This window comes from Phalacrocorax carbo, chromosome 4 (genome assembly GCF_963921805.1).
Source record: "Phalacrocorax carbo chromosome 4, bPhaCar2.1, whole genome shotgun sequence".
Lineage (NCBI taxonomy): Eukaryota > Metazoa > Chordata > Aves > Suliformes > Phalacrocoracidae > Phalacrocorax > Phalacrocorax carbo.
Window position 1 is genome coordinate 31612512 of NC_087516.1, and position 16004 is coordinate 31628515.

Consider the following 16004-nt stretch of genomic DNA (forward strand, 5'->3'; position numbering starts at 1 on the left):
AATAATTTTGTGGAAAACAATTCATTGCAATATTATATAGTGAAGTATTTAACACAGGAAATCCGAGTTTAGTTTCCTAACTGTAGCCACAGCTATATTCTTAAACCCTTTTAAAAAATATTTCACAGCACAATAGGCCATATATAGCAGATCTCCTCAGCTGGAAGCCTTCACGTAACTTCTGTTGCTGATACCCTGATGAAGAGCACGTTATTTACCACATCACAAGCAACATAAGCTGTTGGTGGTTCTTTTGTTCTGCTGCAAACGTGACTCATTGTAGACATCTGACATTGTATTTAACATTATTTGATTAGTTTCAAATGTAATTTCTTTCAAAGTAAAATATGTAATGGTTTAAATTATTTACATTAATTTAAATTTGTAGAAAAATCAGTGTGTTTACAAATTCCGAACATATTTTTATGAATGTCCCATGAAAGTGAAATGACATTAGCTCTTCATTACAAGACAGATTTTCACCACACGTTTTCTTCCTGGTATTTTGTGTACAGTAGCTCTTTGTTGCAAGACTTTCCCAGAAGGAGCTCTAAGTATTGGAAAGTAGTGTTGTCACACCTTATCTGTAACTTAGGATTATACAATTATTCTAATGCCTTCTGTTGTTTGGAGAAATATAATTCACTATGTTAAAAAAAAAGTGTGTAATTAAATTGGTTTGATCCGTAGGGTACTCCCAATGCAGAATTTTAGTGTATCAACCTTATGACTTTTTAGTCAGTTTTGCCACTGTTGCCTTGATGTAGACAATTTTATTTTGATGTAGACAATAAAACACCTGCAGGTAAAATCTCTCTCAAAAAGAAAAAAAAAAAAAGAGGAGAAGTAGCATTTACCTATATAGTTTGCAAGATCATGAAATTCAGGTCTGTTGGCAATGAGTTCTTCTTTAGTTGGAATGTTTATTCCCATGTAACAAGGAAATCTTATGGGAGGTGACGCCACACGAATGTGCACCTGAATAAAAATACAGTTTCAAAACGGGCCACTATAAGGTGAGGGTCAGCAGATCATAACACAATAGCAAAGTCCCAGATCTGCAAAATAATCACGAAGAACAAAACACAGCACTACACAGGAGTCATGGAAGGGTTAAAAGTAAGATTAAGTTTTTTTCAGATGCCAACGCGGCAGGAGAAAGACAGTTTTAGAATTTATTTGTACAATATTTCCTAATGTTATTAAAAGGTTCCATCCTGATTTTGCTTATCTTCTATGATGTTCAATCCTTGATGCACATGTTTCAGCTTGCAAAGTCAAATATTATACAGAACATTTTTTCTCCAGTGACAGATTTGCACATTCTGTTTCAATTAAAAACTCTTAATCAATTAAAAATTTTGTGCTCTGGTGACTTAAGGCAGATGCCTGTTTTCTGCAGTACATGGCTGTGCTTAATGCAGTACCACAAGTCACACGTACATCAGGAATACCACAATGCATGATTTCCTGATTTTAACTAATCTGTTTTCCATTCTTTTTATTTGCCAGAGTGCTTTATAAATGGAGACCTGTTCCTCCCCCCTTCACATCCCAAAAATCAGTCATACAAAAGGAACTCCTCAGCCTATCTCCACAATAAACATGCACTAGGCATTGTTTTTTTGCACGTTTGCTCTTTTAAATCAGGAAACAATGTATAGTACAAGTGAAGATAAATTTGTGTGCTTTACCCTCCCATCAATCTTCTATTTATATCTGTACTGTACTGACTGAAAATTAACTCACCTCTTTGGCTCCTGATTCTCTCAGTAGTTTTATTATGGGTGAAATGGTATTGCCCCTCACAATTGAATCGTCAATGATAACAACTCGCTTGCCTTTAAAATTATCAGACAGAACGCCAAACTTCTTTGCAACACCAAGTTGCCGTAACCTCATATTTGGCTGGATAAATGTTCTTCCTACATACCGGTTTTTACAGAGTACTTCAACATATGGTAGTCCGCACTGTAAACAGGAGGCGATTAAACAGAATTAATATCTATAAAACTGGCTATTCTCACTGTTTTTTAAAGCAACCTTAGGACTTAGTATGACTTCACAATAACCAAAGTACTTTGAAATACCTTAATATAGTCCAATAATGGCAGAAAAAATAAGTGCAGATGATTCAACAGAAGCACCCGGTGTACTCAAGATATAACGCTTTATGTGGAATAATTGCTGGAGGTGACTTAGAAATTAAACTTATGTTTTTAGAAAAGGTACAGCACTGAAGAAGCTGTCAGGGTGAAGTGCAGCTGGCATGAGAGGAATCCATTCCACGAAGTTCCCTAGTAACCACAGATGTTGGCAATGCCAGGAGAACTTGGGGTACTGACTCTAGGAGGAGTTGTCCAGAGGGCGGAGCGGTGTGGAGGCATCGCGGCCAGGCTCTGTGGCAAATGGGAACTCGAGGTACCATGGAGCTGGTACGCTGCGTATTTGCCACCCTGGGCCAACGGTCCGTCATGCTTTTGACAAAATGCTGTCCTTTCGGTGAACTTTGCTCGTTATAATATCATTATAATACCAAAATACACCTCCATCCCAAAAGTTACCCACCTCTAAGGTGTGACCACCCCTCACTGAGCATGAGCTTTGAATTTTTCTAGTCTACACCATTAAAAGCAAAGTGAGGAAATTTTACACTAGTCATAATAAAGGTATGTATGACTAGAGTCACTCAAGCTCCACCTGAGAGATAAAAATAGTATAAAATAGGTTAAGAGAAAAAGGGTATTAGGGAAGATACCATCGCGTACCACTCTGACTTCTGGGACCAACCGCCGGGCTAAGCCTCTCTTCCCCCCCACTGGGACGCCTTTGGGTAAGATTAGAAACCTCAATATAGAGTCACTTTAAATCTCTAATGCATTAGAGTTGTTTCATATTTGTTTTGCATAAATGTCTAAGGCATTGGAGTCACCTTGTAAATCTCCAATGCAGAGGCTCCCTTAAATCCCTAAGGCATTGGAGTCACCCTGTAAATCATAGAGTCATTTCATATTTGTTTAGCACACTTGTAGCCTAGCAGTGTTACTCATATCTTTGGTATTTATGCGTGCCTTGTAACCAGCAAATTTATCACCGGTAATCCAAAGAACCTCTGTACCTGTGGCTTTAATAAGCTGCCCTATTCATTAATGTAGCCGTGATAGTTCTCATTGAACACGACCAGCCTTATAACGTTAAATTGGGCATCCACCAAATTAGTTACTAACAAAAAATACTCTGATGAGTGGTTACTTCTACAACCCTTAGAAAATAAACCATTGACTAAGTCGGAGACTAAGACGGGACTTAGCCGCACCTAGACTCCTCTTGGAGGAGTTTAGAAAGCAAGGGAGTCCTACCTGAACCTTGTGACTCAATGGTAGGGTCTCCCCATAGCCACTCTTCAGACTCCTACTATTAACGCAACACTTTATCAATACAAAACTCTAAAGGCCTGTACCGTAATACCCCATTACAAAAAGACGAATGTGTAAATACCCTTGGGGGAAGTGAGGGGGAAGGTAAGTTACCATATACCTTTTGAGCATAACCAAGAGCTGCTGGAGTTGCAGACTCTGGAACAGTGCTGACCAGGTCCGCTTCCACGGGTGCTTCAATAGCAAGCTGCTGCCCGCATCTTCTCCTGACGGAATACACCATCTGACCTGAGAAAGGCAAGTAGTGTTTTTCCCGCTATGCATAATTCAGATTTCCTCTCAGTTTGCTGTACAAATTTCTGTGGCAAGTTGCAAGCATAGAAGTCAGCGAGAAAAGCTCCAGAACTAATAAGTGGTCACTCACATAAAATAATTTTTTATTTCTTTCCATAATGTCATATTCTTACATTCACATTCGTATCACTACACAGAGAATTAAAATCCAGTTTGCCCAAATTGGGTAACTAAAGGTTACATCCTGTGGATGTTACAGTATCTATTTACAGGATAGAAGAAGTAGAAATTATGTCTGCCTGTTCGTAATGCGTATATTCTATTTTTAGGCTGGTTTCTCCAGCAGACAAAGTTTATGCAATCCTGCTGTCTGCCCCTGCCCGCTTATTGACTTTGAATCAGTAAAATTCACCCCAAATTTATTAAGGGGGTAAGAGGTCTTAGAAGCTTTTAAGGTCTTTAAAAATTCGCAACATGGGAGGGAACTGGAGGTATTGTGATGAGATGAGGCACAGCACAGCAAAGGGTACAGCAGCAGTGCTAAGGAGTGTAAGAAGTGAGGCTATTGAAGGGTAAGAGGATCATGAAAAAAAGGAATGGGGTGAAACTGGCTTTATAAAGTTGGGGAACTGTATAGGACCAACAGATGGCATGGCCGTAGAAGGCAAAGAAGAGCTTGATTGATAGGTATGAGAGTCCCGGCTAATATCTTGGCACTGAGACAACTTTTGAGGGCTTCTACTGAGATAATAATAAAAGCATTAGACCGACAACCCCAAGTACATAGACAATGCACAGATTTACAAGTTATATTAAAGCATCTTCCTGAAATAACCCTTTCTTGCAAAGAAAATGCCAAGATAAAGTTGTTTTGCAGATTCTGTTCATAAGTCTAGCTTTTAAAATGTTTTCCAAGAACAAGTACAGTTCCTTTCTTAAGTCTCTCACTTTAAACGGATGTTTCATCTACCATTAAGGTATTTCCTCAACCACGATTAACGTGGTAGTGGCTCTTTTCTTCCCTTCCACAGGACAGCCTCACTGTTCTCCAGGATAACATCTCCCACTATTTAGGGAGGAGCTTTGTTCGTTACATTGTCTTACCTTCAAAAATACTGTCTGGTCTTGCAAAATAAACATATTCAAAGATGCAGAACGCTGATGGATCTCCTTCAGGTCTTGGTACAACATCCAGTGTCTGGACATCATATCTGGATATTTTCACAATCTCTCCAGGAAGGACCTCACGATAGTACCTTGAAAGAGAAACACATAGCATTTAGAAATGTCCTGAACCTGGATGACAGTTTTGAAATACAAACAAGATTCAACTGACAGGAAAAAATGCTTTTGAACATCCTAACATGACAATTTGCTTCTATCTTAGGATTTGACCTGGAGTGTTTTAAGACCAACATGGTAAGACAAGCGACCCTTACTAAAACAGTCTGAATTAATACCCAAGAGCAGTATATTAATACTTAGTACCACAGAATTATGGTATACTTCCTATACATGAGACGTACAGTACTCAGTCTAGTACAGGCTTAATTGAGGTTAATATATTTTAATTATTTAGTCCTAGATCAATACTAGAGGACTTTTCTGTAACAGTTAGTAAACATTGTCATGCAATATAAAAAACATAATCAAGAATAAAGATGGTAGCCAAAGAAATCCTGCCCCATAGGCCAATATCTAGAGAAATATCTGTCAGGTGGTGACAGGCAGCTACCCCCCTGAATGACATAAAGCTGACTGGAAATGTACATTCCAATTCTCATATCTGAAGAAATACAGAATAGTATTAGAGTTATTGTGTTACAATGTTTAACCTTATTAAACATTTTTCTAACTGTTCTAACAATTTCAATCTAAATCTATCCCAAAATACTGAAATATTCTGGAGATACAAATCAGAGGAGAGCAAACGTGTGATTATTCGCTGGTCAGATACTAGCATTAGCAGCACTGGCTACAGCAGAAATTTAGACAAAATTGCTTTTTTAAAATCCCACAGGCTTCAGCTGATGGTCCTACAAGGTAAGCTTCACTTAACAGAGATTTTGAAGAAGTTTCAGAAAGTGGTTATTCTTATCCATATATAGAATAAATTGTCTCAAGAGAGCCCCTATTACCAACAGCTAATAGTTCCTACAGAAACAGGGTAGAAGTTACAGCAGAAGTACAACAGAACACCACACCTACAATCAAACACTGCAGAATGGAATACAAGACCTCTATGAAGTGCAGTCACATTACTTCCTGATTTTCCTTCACGTTTCTTTTTATTCAGTAGTTGTGTTCTTAATGCAGTTTTTCAGTTTTCTATTTGAAGAGGATCCAACTTTACTTATTAGTCTAGTCCTCAAACGTGCATTGTTACTATGTCTGATTAGGAAAGGAAATACGCTTCTTCATAGTCTGTCTTACTTGAATTATGTTCTACTTGCCTTCCACTCCAAACTGCTAAAGATCAATTTGTGGTCTCCCAAAGAGCCTCTTACTCATCTCTTTTTGCCAAGAGAAAGTATCACACCTTTCTTGTCAGAGTATCTTAGCTAGAGAGGTAACATGCATGTCATCTCCTGTTTTGGCTCTGATGGGGGTTTGCACGCACAGATATAGTTTCAGGTGCCCATCATTTTGTCAGACAAGGAGACTGGCTTGTCAGACAGCAGAATATGCACCAGCTCAGGTTAGTCCAGCTTGTGAGCTACCAACGGTAACCTTTCTGTAGTTGGAGAATTATTTTTTAATACAATGGTTCTGTTGCAAAAATGAGGCTAAAATTAAGAAGTTACATGGATAATCACGTTTAATGCAACAAGTAAGAGGCATTTACTTTACAACAATAAAGTCATCTTTACTGTTACTTTCTGAACACATGATTCTTCTTTTACGTTAATCTGTTCAACAAAATAAACTGGCAAAAAACAGGGCGGGTGAAAAAAACCCTTCAAACAGCCCAACAAACTAATCCGTGATGTCTTTCATGTTGTTATAGATCATGATATTTGGCAATTTGAGGTTTAATGTTTAATCGCTGCCTGAGGAGAGCTTTCAGGTGAAGCATGAATCAGGGCACTTACTCTGCACCGATAGACAAAAAACTACAGGATTCAGAAGAGACTACCCATCCTTCTGTTTCACTGTTATCTTTTCCTGAAATGAAAGATATCGGTTAGAGTCCACAATTCTTGTTACCATTACCCTCCCCACCAACTGCATTTCTACTGCAGTATCTGGCTTGCTATGGTTTAGGTTGCGAAGCGCACAGTGAAAGACTTGTAATTTCTAACTAAAAGGTATAGCATTTCAAAGTTTCTGTAATATTATTTAAAAAGAGAAAAACAAAACAACGAACAATGTAAATATCATAAACCTATTCTAGGCAGAAGTGGAAGTAACAGCATCATATTCAGTTCGTGAAGAGAGATATGTCAGACAACTACCGTTATCTCTGCACTATTTCAAACTTTTCCAATTCTAGTTCAGTGACTTCAGATATACATAATTACTGTTGTTCACATGAGAAACCCCTCACTTTTCCTATGCTAAATGTGTTGATAGAACCTTTCAATTACAATGGATTCGGGATTGAACTCAAACAAGGAGAGTTTTCAGAGACAGGCACAGGAAAGATCGAATTGTGTAACATAGGGTAGGAAAGGTTCACAGAATCACAGAATCCCAGGCTGGAAGGGACCTCAGGGATCACCTAGTCCAACCTTTCTAGGAAGAGCACAGTCTGGACAAGATGGCCCAGCACCCTGTCCAGCCAAATCTTAAAGGTGTCCAATGTGGCCGAGACATCCACTTCCCTGGGGAGATTATTCCAATGGTTGACTGTCGTCACTGTGAAAAATTTCCCTCTCGTGTCCAATGGGAATCTCGCCAAAAGCAACTTGTGTCCATTCCCCCTTGTCCTCTCCATGTAACTCCTTGTAAAAAGGGAGTCTCCATCTTCTTTGTAGCTACCCCTTAAGTACCGGTACATTGTAATGACAGCCCCTCTAAGCCTCCTTTTCTCAAGGCTGAACGAACTCAGCTCTCCCAGCCTACCCTTGTATGGCAGGCTTCCCAGTCCTTTGATCATCTTGGTGGCCCTTCTCTGGACCCCTTCCAGCCTGTCCACATCCTTTTTGTATAGCAGGGACCAGAACTGTATGCAGTACTTCAGGTGTGGCCTGACAAGCGCTGAGTAGAGTATGCTAAGGTTGTATGCTTTAAAAAAATCCTTGACAATTTTTCTTGTGGCTAAAATTACCAAATTTTGTGAAGATATGGAAGCATTTACTACTTTGCCTTTGAATTACTTTATTTTTCTATAAACGAACAGGTTTTAATCCAACTTCATGGAAAATGTTGATTTCCAGTCTAAACAGGAACACAAAGAATTTTTCCCATAAACTGATTGTATAGTGTTCCATTGCTGTGCTGTGTGTGAATGGGAGTGGTCAGAATTTAGAAACACATTGCCAGTAATCCAGCACTTTTTCAGACACCTTACTACAGGACAAAGGAAGAAACCAGACTTGTTTCTGGACTGGTCATAGTCCTGAGCAGCTAGCTCTAGGTGGCCCCGCTTGAGCAGGGGGTTGGACCACATGACCTCCAGAGGTCCCTTCCAACCTCAGCCATTCTGTCACGCTGTTCATCCCAGCTTTCCTGTTTAGGAGATGAGATGTTAATTAAATTTTCACAAATATTTTATCACAGTTGGGCTGCCTAATTCTGACACTGTCATCAGGTGACTAGGATTCCCTTTTGCTGGGAACAGAAAAGATGTTTGCAGACTTCCTACAAATTATTTTTTCATCCAACACCAACATTTTTTTTGTTTTGAGTTTCCAAAACTGACTTTTTCATCACATATTCCTACTTACACCTCAGTAAGTGTAGCTTTAATTACTTATATCAGTGATTTCAGGCACAAAATATATACATATATCCATATATATGTATATAAATATGTATGTATGGTTTACCTTTTCCATTCATGTCTCCTACTGGAATAAGGCGACCAATGCAGAGCGGGCGATTTCCATACGGATCACGTACTGCATAGATTATGTCTTTATGCATAATTAGCAATGAATATGAAGTTGGAGTTTCATTCATTAAATTTTTTATTCTGAAATGAGACATAGGTGAACATAATTTTGTGCCACACGAACAGCTGTGCATTTACAGCTGCATATCATGCTGACATTAGATTGCTGTTCTTGGTTCTGAAGCCCATCCTCCTCACCTTGCTACCCAGTCGGCTGTATCATCGTTTTCTAGAGGAGGTGTGAAAGCCAGCAGCTGGGTGATCAGTTCGCTGTCAGAACTGGTCGACAGCCCTACACCATGCCGCATAAGCTTTTAAGACACAAAACAAAAGTGTTACCAACATGAAAAAAAAATCCCACGTAACACTGCTCAGATTTTTGTCTAGCAACACCTTTGTGCAATGAACAAATGTTTAAAAACGTATCAGTGCTTCAGGTGATCAGATCACAACAACGTCAGATTTCTTCCAACAAACCAAATATGTGAAAAGAGCTGGTACAATCACCTATGCCTGGTACTACATTTCTCCCTTTGCATCTCATTCCTTTGCTCCACATGCAACCAAAATTAATACCACCAATATTCAGGGCATAAATTAACGTTTGGGCTATTTAATCAGCTTTGTGCTTCTGCTTGCTCTGGGAAGAGAGGTAAAATATACAAGGGAAAATAAGAAATTACCTATAGCAGATACAGAAAGAGATATCAAAGCAGAGTGGTGGTTTGGGCACAAAGTAACAACAACAACAAAGAGGTGTGAAGGGAAGCTGAGTGCGATTAAAAAAGTGAAATCCCACAACTTGAAGTTGGCTAGACCTGGTCAGTCGAATTGTTCTGTCCTGGCGTGTTTATGCTTCTAAAGGAGAACAGAATCTGCAGTATATCTAGCCAACTATTACAACCATTCAGTGCTGTATGCATTACAGTTCCTAATTTTTATCTTTAGAAATAATTTTACATCCCATGTAGCTCTGATTCTCCACTCTCCATCGACATTTCCTCACCACTGTTCTTTTTTCCCATCCATTCATACACTTGTGGCTCTGATTAAAGATGGGCCAGGTTCCTTTGGGCGTGCCACACATTTGCCTCACTTCAATGCAAGAGTATGCTCTTTCCCTTTTGGATGGAATGTGTCATAGAAGAGATTTCATAATGAAACATCTGCTAAATGTTAATTTGGTTCTTTAACACATACCCTTCTAGCCAAACACACTATCAAATTTGGCATTTGTTGGTTTATGACCTGGCAGTGCTCATGATTATTTTTGCAAGCCAGAAAAACAAATAAAGACAATGTTCCAAACCAGACATTTCATCTTACAATGTATAAGCATATTATTTGGTCCTTCCACCACAAAGGAGCAGAGCTTCAAGCCAAGCTACTTTTTGTTATGGCTGAGTTAGTCTTCTCACTTGATCAATAGGAATGTGGCCATCAGTCTAGAGAATTGGTGAATTATCCCCTGTGACAGCTACAAAAGCCTCCCCTCCTCAGGATTTTTTTCCCCCAAAATGATTTATTTTGATTATGGGTTCTTTCACTACTCCAAGCAGTTTGGTATTAAGGAAAAGCTGTGACAAACTTATTGCTTGTGCTGCCTCATACTTAGAATGAAAAGGTGCCAGAGCCTCCCAAAGGAGATACTAACCTTCCTCCTGAGTCGTACAGCATTTGTTAGCTCCCCATTGTGCGCCACAGCGATCTTCCCATGAAGAGTCTCTACGACAAAAGGCTGGCAGTTCTGCAGCTCAGAAATTCCGGAGGTGGAGTACCTCGTGTGCCCAATACCGAGGTTTGAAACGTACAGCTTCTTCAGGCTGTCTGCGTTGAAGACGTGATTTATAAGACCCATTCCCTTTGAGAAAAAAAAAAAAAAGTTTGGTTCTGTTTTTTTTTTTTCCTGGCAACTTCCTCATTTCCCCTTGTGTTTGTTTTTAGTGCAGCTTTAATGCAAGCAACTTTTAAGAGAAAGACAAATACCCTGAAAGACATAGCAAAGAAAGAAGCTCAGTAGGCATCACAGTGATGCATCAGATCCCATTACTCCTGTTTTTAAATAAAGTAATATACATTTTTGTGCTGAGGATTTTCATGGAACAATCTATTCCCTGACTAAAAAATACATCTTCTGAAAAATACCACCAAACTGTTGTGTTGTTTAAAAACACGAGAAAAAAGATTGCCAGAAGACAGACAAGAAAAAAGTTCTGAGAAGGAAATTCTACGTGGCAAATACCTTTTACAAGTTAGCAGAACATGGGGTTTACTTTCATATTGGGTCCATGATAATGTTTATTACATTCCACTGTCATTCTTGCCAGTGTCAGAAGCAAACCTTTTTTCAAGAGGTTTTATTTTTTTATTTAAAACAAACTTTTCATATAGCCAGGTTGCCTTCTGTCTGAAGCAGAAATGCATCAAAACTTTTTAGTCAGCTGTCAGGAGCTTCTCTTGGCCAACAAGCACGATGTGGAGACAATTTAGCAGCAAAAGTAGTCTGAAAAAACTGCACAGAGAGTAGAAATTCAGACTGGATTTCAGGCCCTCCTACAGACTCCTGCTTCTGCCACTGCCTGTGGAAAATTTTTACATCCTTCTATGCTCTGTTTCCCTATCACGTGTGGTAACTGTGATATACACTGTAGCACACATGGCAACACTCCTCCAGGACCTTCAGAGATACAGGGGAGACGTCTGAGGCTGTGAATGGTTCATAACCTGTGCTGTAGGTACAACAACAAGAGGGTGGGATGGGACAGGAAGGAGAGAAACCAGTGGGGCTGTTTTCAGAGTTCAACCAAAAGAGCTTCAAGAAAGCTCAGCTTTAGGGTATTTTCTGCTGTGACTGCTGTAGAGTCAGAATACCAAGAAGCTGTGCTTGCACATGTGGTTTTAGGATACTCACTATCACGTCAAAAAGTTACTGCCTGTCCTGGTTTCAGCTGGGATAGAGTTAAATTTCTTTGTAGTAGCTCATATGGGACTATGTTTTGGATTTTTGCTGAAAACAGCAGTGATAATGTGGAGATGTTTTAGTTGTTGCTAAGTAGCACTTACACTGGTCAAGGACTTTTTCAGCTCCCCGGGCTCTGCCGGGTGCACAAGAAGCTGGGAGGGGGCACAGCCGGGACAGCTGACCCCAACTGACCAACGGGATATTCCATACCATATGACATCATGCTCAGTATATAGAGCTGGGGAAGAAGAAGGAAGGGGGGGATGTTTGGAGTGATGGCGTTTGTCTTCCCAAGTAACCGTTACACGTGATGGAGCCCTGCTTTCCTGGAGATGGCTGAGCACCTGCCTGCCCATGGGAAGGAGTGAATTAATTCCTTGGTTTGCTTTGTTTCCACGCGCAGCTTTTGCTTTACCTGTTAAACTGTCTTTATCTCAAACCATGAGTTGCCTCACTTTTACTTGTCCAATTCTCTCCCGCGTCCCACCGGGGGGGAGTGAGCGAGCGGCTGCGTGGGGCTTGGTTGCTGACTGGGGCTAAACCACGACACTGCCTCAAACTGTCAAACTGATATAAGTTTTCTTTAGTTATTCAGCAAACTTTGCCAGATCAGTTATCATCTGTTGTCTCACAGATGACATAAAGGTGGTCTAAAATCTATGTCATGTGCTCTCATATGTACAGAAATTCAACCATGCACTCTTATTTTACTTAGGCCAACTTCATCCTAACAGGAGATCAGGCAGTTCACAGGTCCGGTGTTAATGGAGGTGGCTGAGTTGAGCATTGCAATAGCTGAAATAAGTAATGTTGCTTTAAACCAGATTTGGTTACACAAGTACGTAATCTTTTAATTACAGTTTGAAATGTTTCTCTGATTTAGATTGTGCTGGTGTAGGATGGTGAATGTGATTTATACCAGTATAAAAAGTTCCCAACGAAGACAATGTTATGTCTGTATTATACAAGGCCTGGTACATGCCAGAACATGATGATGGTCTGATGAATAGCTACTTTAATATATTTTCCTGCATATCCAAGTATGAAACAATCAAAGTCTTTTTCTTATTGCCACTGCTATGTCTATACAGAGATTTAAGTTTTCCCACATCCTGAGCTAACAGAGCTATGACAGTAACGTTTTGTTACACAATTCTAGCTGAAAGGCTCTGACAGACAAATCTGGATGAGCCTTTCTGCGAGAGTTTAAAACAAAGGATTAATAGTCTTTGTCAAGGGCTATTAATCTATGGTCATAGGCTGGTAACAATCACAAGGGAACACATACCCATGTCTTAGGTGTTCCAGTTCGTACTGTAACATACGTATTGCCTGACAAAGGTGAGCTTGCATGGCAGCATTGGGTAGTAAATCAATGCAGGGAGAAGCAGACACCTTCTCCATCCCGTTGTCTCTGCTATGAGGAGGAGTCAACCGGCGTTTGGAGGACAAATGGATACAGTAGCATCTTAGCTGCTGACATTTTTATGGACTAATTTACAAGTCACAGTCCTAAATATATTTTCACCAGTGTAACAGACCCAAATGTTTGTAACATTAGCACCACTTCCAGGATTAAACAAGTCATATAAATTGTACTCCACAGGCTCTTTATTACACTGTGGTTATTAGGTTTTAAAAGCGCTGTAGCTGAGAAGCATATTTCAAGGATAAAAGAAACCATCACATGCTCCACAACTCTTAAATATCAAAGCTGGCGTGATGAGATAGTCAATTAAATTCTTAGCATGACAGCTAAGTATTGCAGCTCTGTAACATGGAAACACTACAAATTATGGTATCACCTGCTGGAAGCTCATTCTGCAAAGCCCTTTTTACTATGGGATATATACAGCAGCCCATTTTAAAGGAAGCTGGAATTCTTGTAAACCTTAAGGAAGGCTGAAACCCAAGCAGGGCAGGAGTGAAGAACAGATAACACGGTGCAGAAGTTCAGAAAAGCTGTATGTGAAAGTGTGTGCATATGTGTGTGTGTGAATCAGGCTGTAAGTAACAGCTAGGGGGGAAATGCCTGAAGAGGAGACAAACATGATGGTTGATGAGGCAAGATTTTGTGTGAGGCATTGAGCAGTCATGCATAGATATACATACTGCTGCAGCAAAGAAATTCTTACTCTTGGACTCATTTGAACAGCTTAATTAATCCTCCTCAGAGACCTCTGAACATGAAGACAAACTGCTTTCTGATTGTGGTCAGAGACCACATAGCAAGAATTGTCCCATGGTTATTTTGCTGATGTAGTTTTATTCCTCCTCTTCCTTATTTTCTTCCTTTCTGCTCTTCTTTATTTCCCTCTGCTCTTCCAGAATGATGATTATTTTTTCTGATCACTGTTCAATACAGAATGTACAGAAATATCCCAGAGCATGCAGGTATTCTTCTGGCGTAATACTTCCAAGACTATGGCCATTTTATGTCTTTTAACATCCCCTGGGATTCTCTCAGCTCGAGAAAGACTGCGTGACCTTCTCAGGCCTCCATTCAATCTTTTATTCTGTTTATTTTTACCTATGGGTAAAGTAGCTGCCACTTCCTTGAGTCTCACTTACGCAGGAGTTTGTCATCCATTTGCCTGTGCATTGCCTGTAACTGTATTTCGTTTCTCTTGATCTCAAGTTGCATCCGTGCTCCAGAGTTAACACCTTAGGTGCGGGGTGACCTTGGTAAGTAGTTTTTGTGACGTCAATAGCCTGACCTGGATACTTCTGTGTGTCTGCTACTGTGTGCATGGATACAGCCGGCAGGATGACGTTGGCATATTTGTTTTAAACATGCGCTTAAGACAGAAATTGCACAAATAACAGAATTAGATACTATCACTAACAAAACCAAAACGGTCCCTCAAAACATGTTACCTTCCCTCTAATTATCCGGGTTCCTAGCTGAAACAAACTCTCATGCATCTCAGTTCGGCATCTACAAAACATTCATTTACATTTTACCTTGTGCACTTTGAATGCCTGGGATGACTCTCCATCGCTTGTCACAATTCCAGCACTCTCCTGGCCCCTATGGACAAAATATAATTAACGTAAAGCACTGAAATGCTTAGAATGAAATGCTTTCTTTACAATGCTTTCCTGCTGTTCTTTACAACAGGAAATTTTACTGTAAGCTCATTTGTTGTTTTACTTTACAGGCTCGTAATCAAAACTGGTTTCTTGCCCATGTTATGCTTTATTTCAAAACAGTCACATAAGGTTTGTGCCTAAGCCCACTGAATTCAGTGGGAATCTTTCCACTAATAAACACTGGCTCAGGCTCTTACTGCAGTCCTATTTCAGTGTGGGCATAAAATAACAGCAGATGCTTAATCTGAAAATTGAGCTTAATCACTTTGCAGTGATAGCCTAGGCTCTAGTAGTAGGCTCTATAGCACTACTCTATTTCTGCTTTGGTTGGCGGAGGGGTGTTGAGAAACTGATATTTTTGTCTAAGGGAATGCATTGTCTCTTCCACTGATCACCTGTGCAAAGGCTCTTGCATTCTTGTACTTAAGCAGTCAAGCTAGCATTTATACCTCTAAAAGGTGTATGGACCCTCTCATAAAAGTGTTTGAGCACATAAAACTAATACCAGGCATCACAGCTTCTGAACTCAAGCAAAAGAAGTCTGGTGTACAGCTTCACTACAAATGGAAACACTTCTCTTACAGCAGATCAACCTCAGGCTGGCAGTTGTGCTTTGTTGAGCAGAAGAGCTGTGTCAGCTGAAATGACAGGAGTTTTCCCTAGCCTGCTCCCTGTTCTCCCCAGCCGTGCCTCCATGCTCAGCCCCCAGGAACATGCCCAGCGCACGGGCAGGTTTCCCGATGCTGCCCAGCCAGACACAGGCAGAATACTGCACAGCTGCCCAAGGTTTATATTTCAGTCCTTATCCATTGAAAAGGTATGTTCTGCAGACCGGGTTTTTTTTGTGGGTAACAGTGCAGGCTGCTCCATCTTCCTTTAAAAGGTTTCCAGGAACAAGGCAGAGTGTTACCGCTAACAAAACTACTGCCATATACCCACCATGCCTGTAACACTCACAGGAACGTCAGTGGACTGGTAAGCTCCTGTCCACTCTCATATATAATAATGACTGAAAAGCAAAAATGTTTTTCTTGAAAAAGGAAACACTTAAAACATTTTTAGAATATTAGAAGAAGATGCTACTTGCACATCAGACTGGTTTAACTCAACTGAAGTCGCTGGAATTATTTAGTAAAAGCAACAATAAAATTGGGCACAAAAAATCAACAGAATGAATGCTAATCTACAACTGACCACACTCATTACAAATTTTCTCCAGTTC

General features: G+C 40.0%; 1 protein-coding gene across 1 annotated transcript in view; it reads right to left on the reverse strand.

Moving 5' to 3' along the window:
• Positions 1-16004, reverse strand: part of PPAT (phosphoribosyl pyrophosphate amidotransferase) — a 52526-nt gene that overhangs the window by 3176 nt on the left and 33346 nt on the right. The window contains exons 2-10 of the mRNA XM_064449490.1: positions 14654-14720; positions 10382-10588; positions 8926-9038; positions 8663-8808; positions 6764-6836; positions 4776-4927; positions 3538-3665; positions 1750-1971; positions 858-978 (exon numbers count right to left, since the gene is read on the reverse strand). Coding sequence (XP_064305560.1) covers positions 858-978; positions 1750-1971; positions 3538-3665; positions 4776-4927; positions 6764-6836; positions 8663-8808; positions 8926-9038; positions 10382-10588; positions 14654-14720 — 1229 coding nt within the window. The remainder of the gene's footprint in view (positions 1-857; positions 979-1749; positions 1972-3537; positions 3666-4775; positions 4928-6763; positions 6837-8662; positions 8809-8925; positions 9039-10381; positions 10589-14653; positions 14721-16004) is intronic.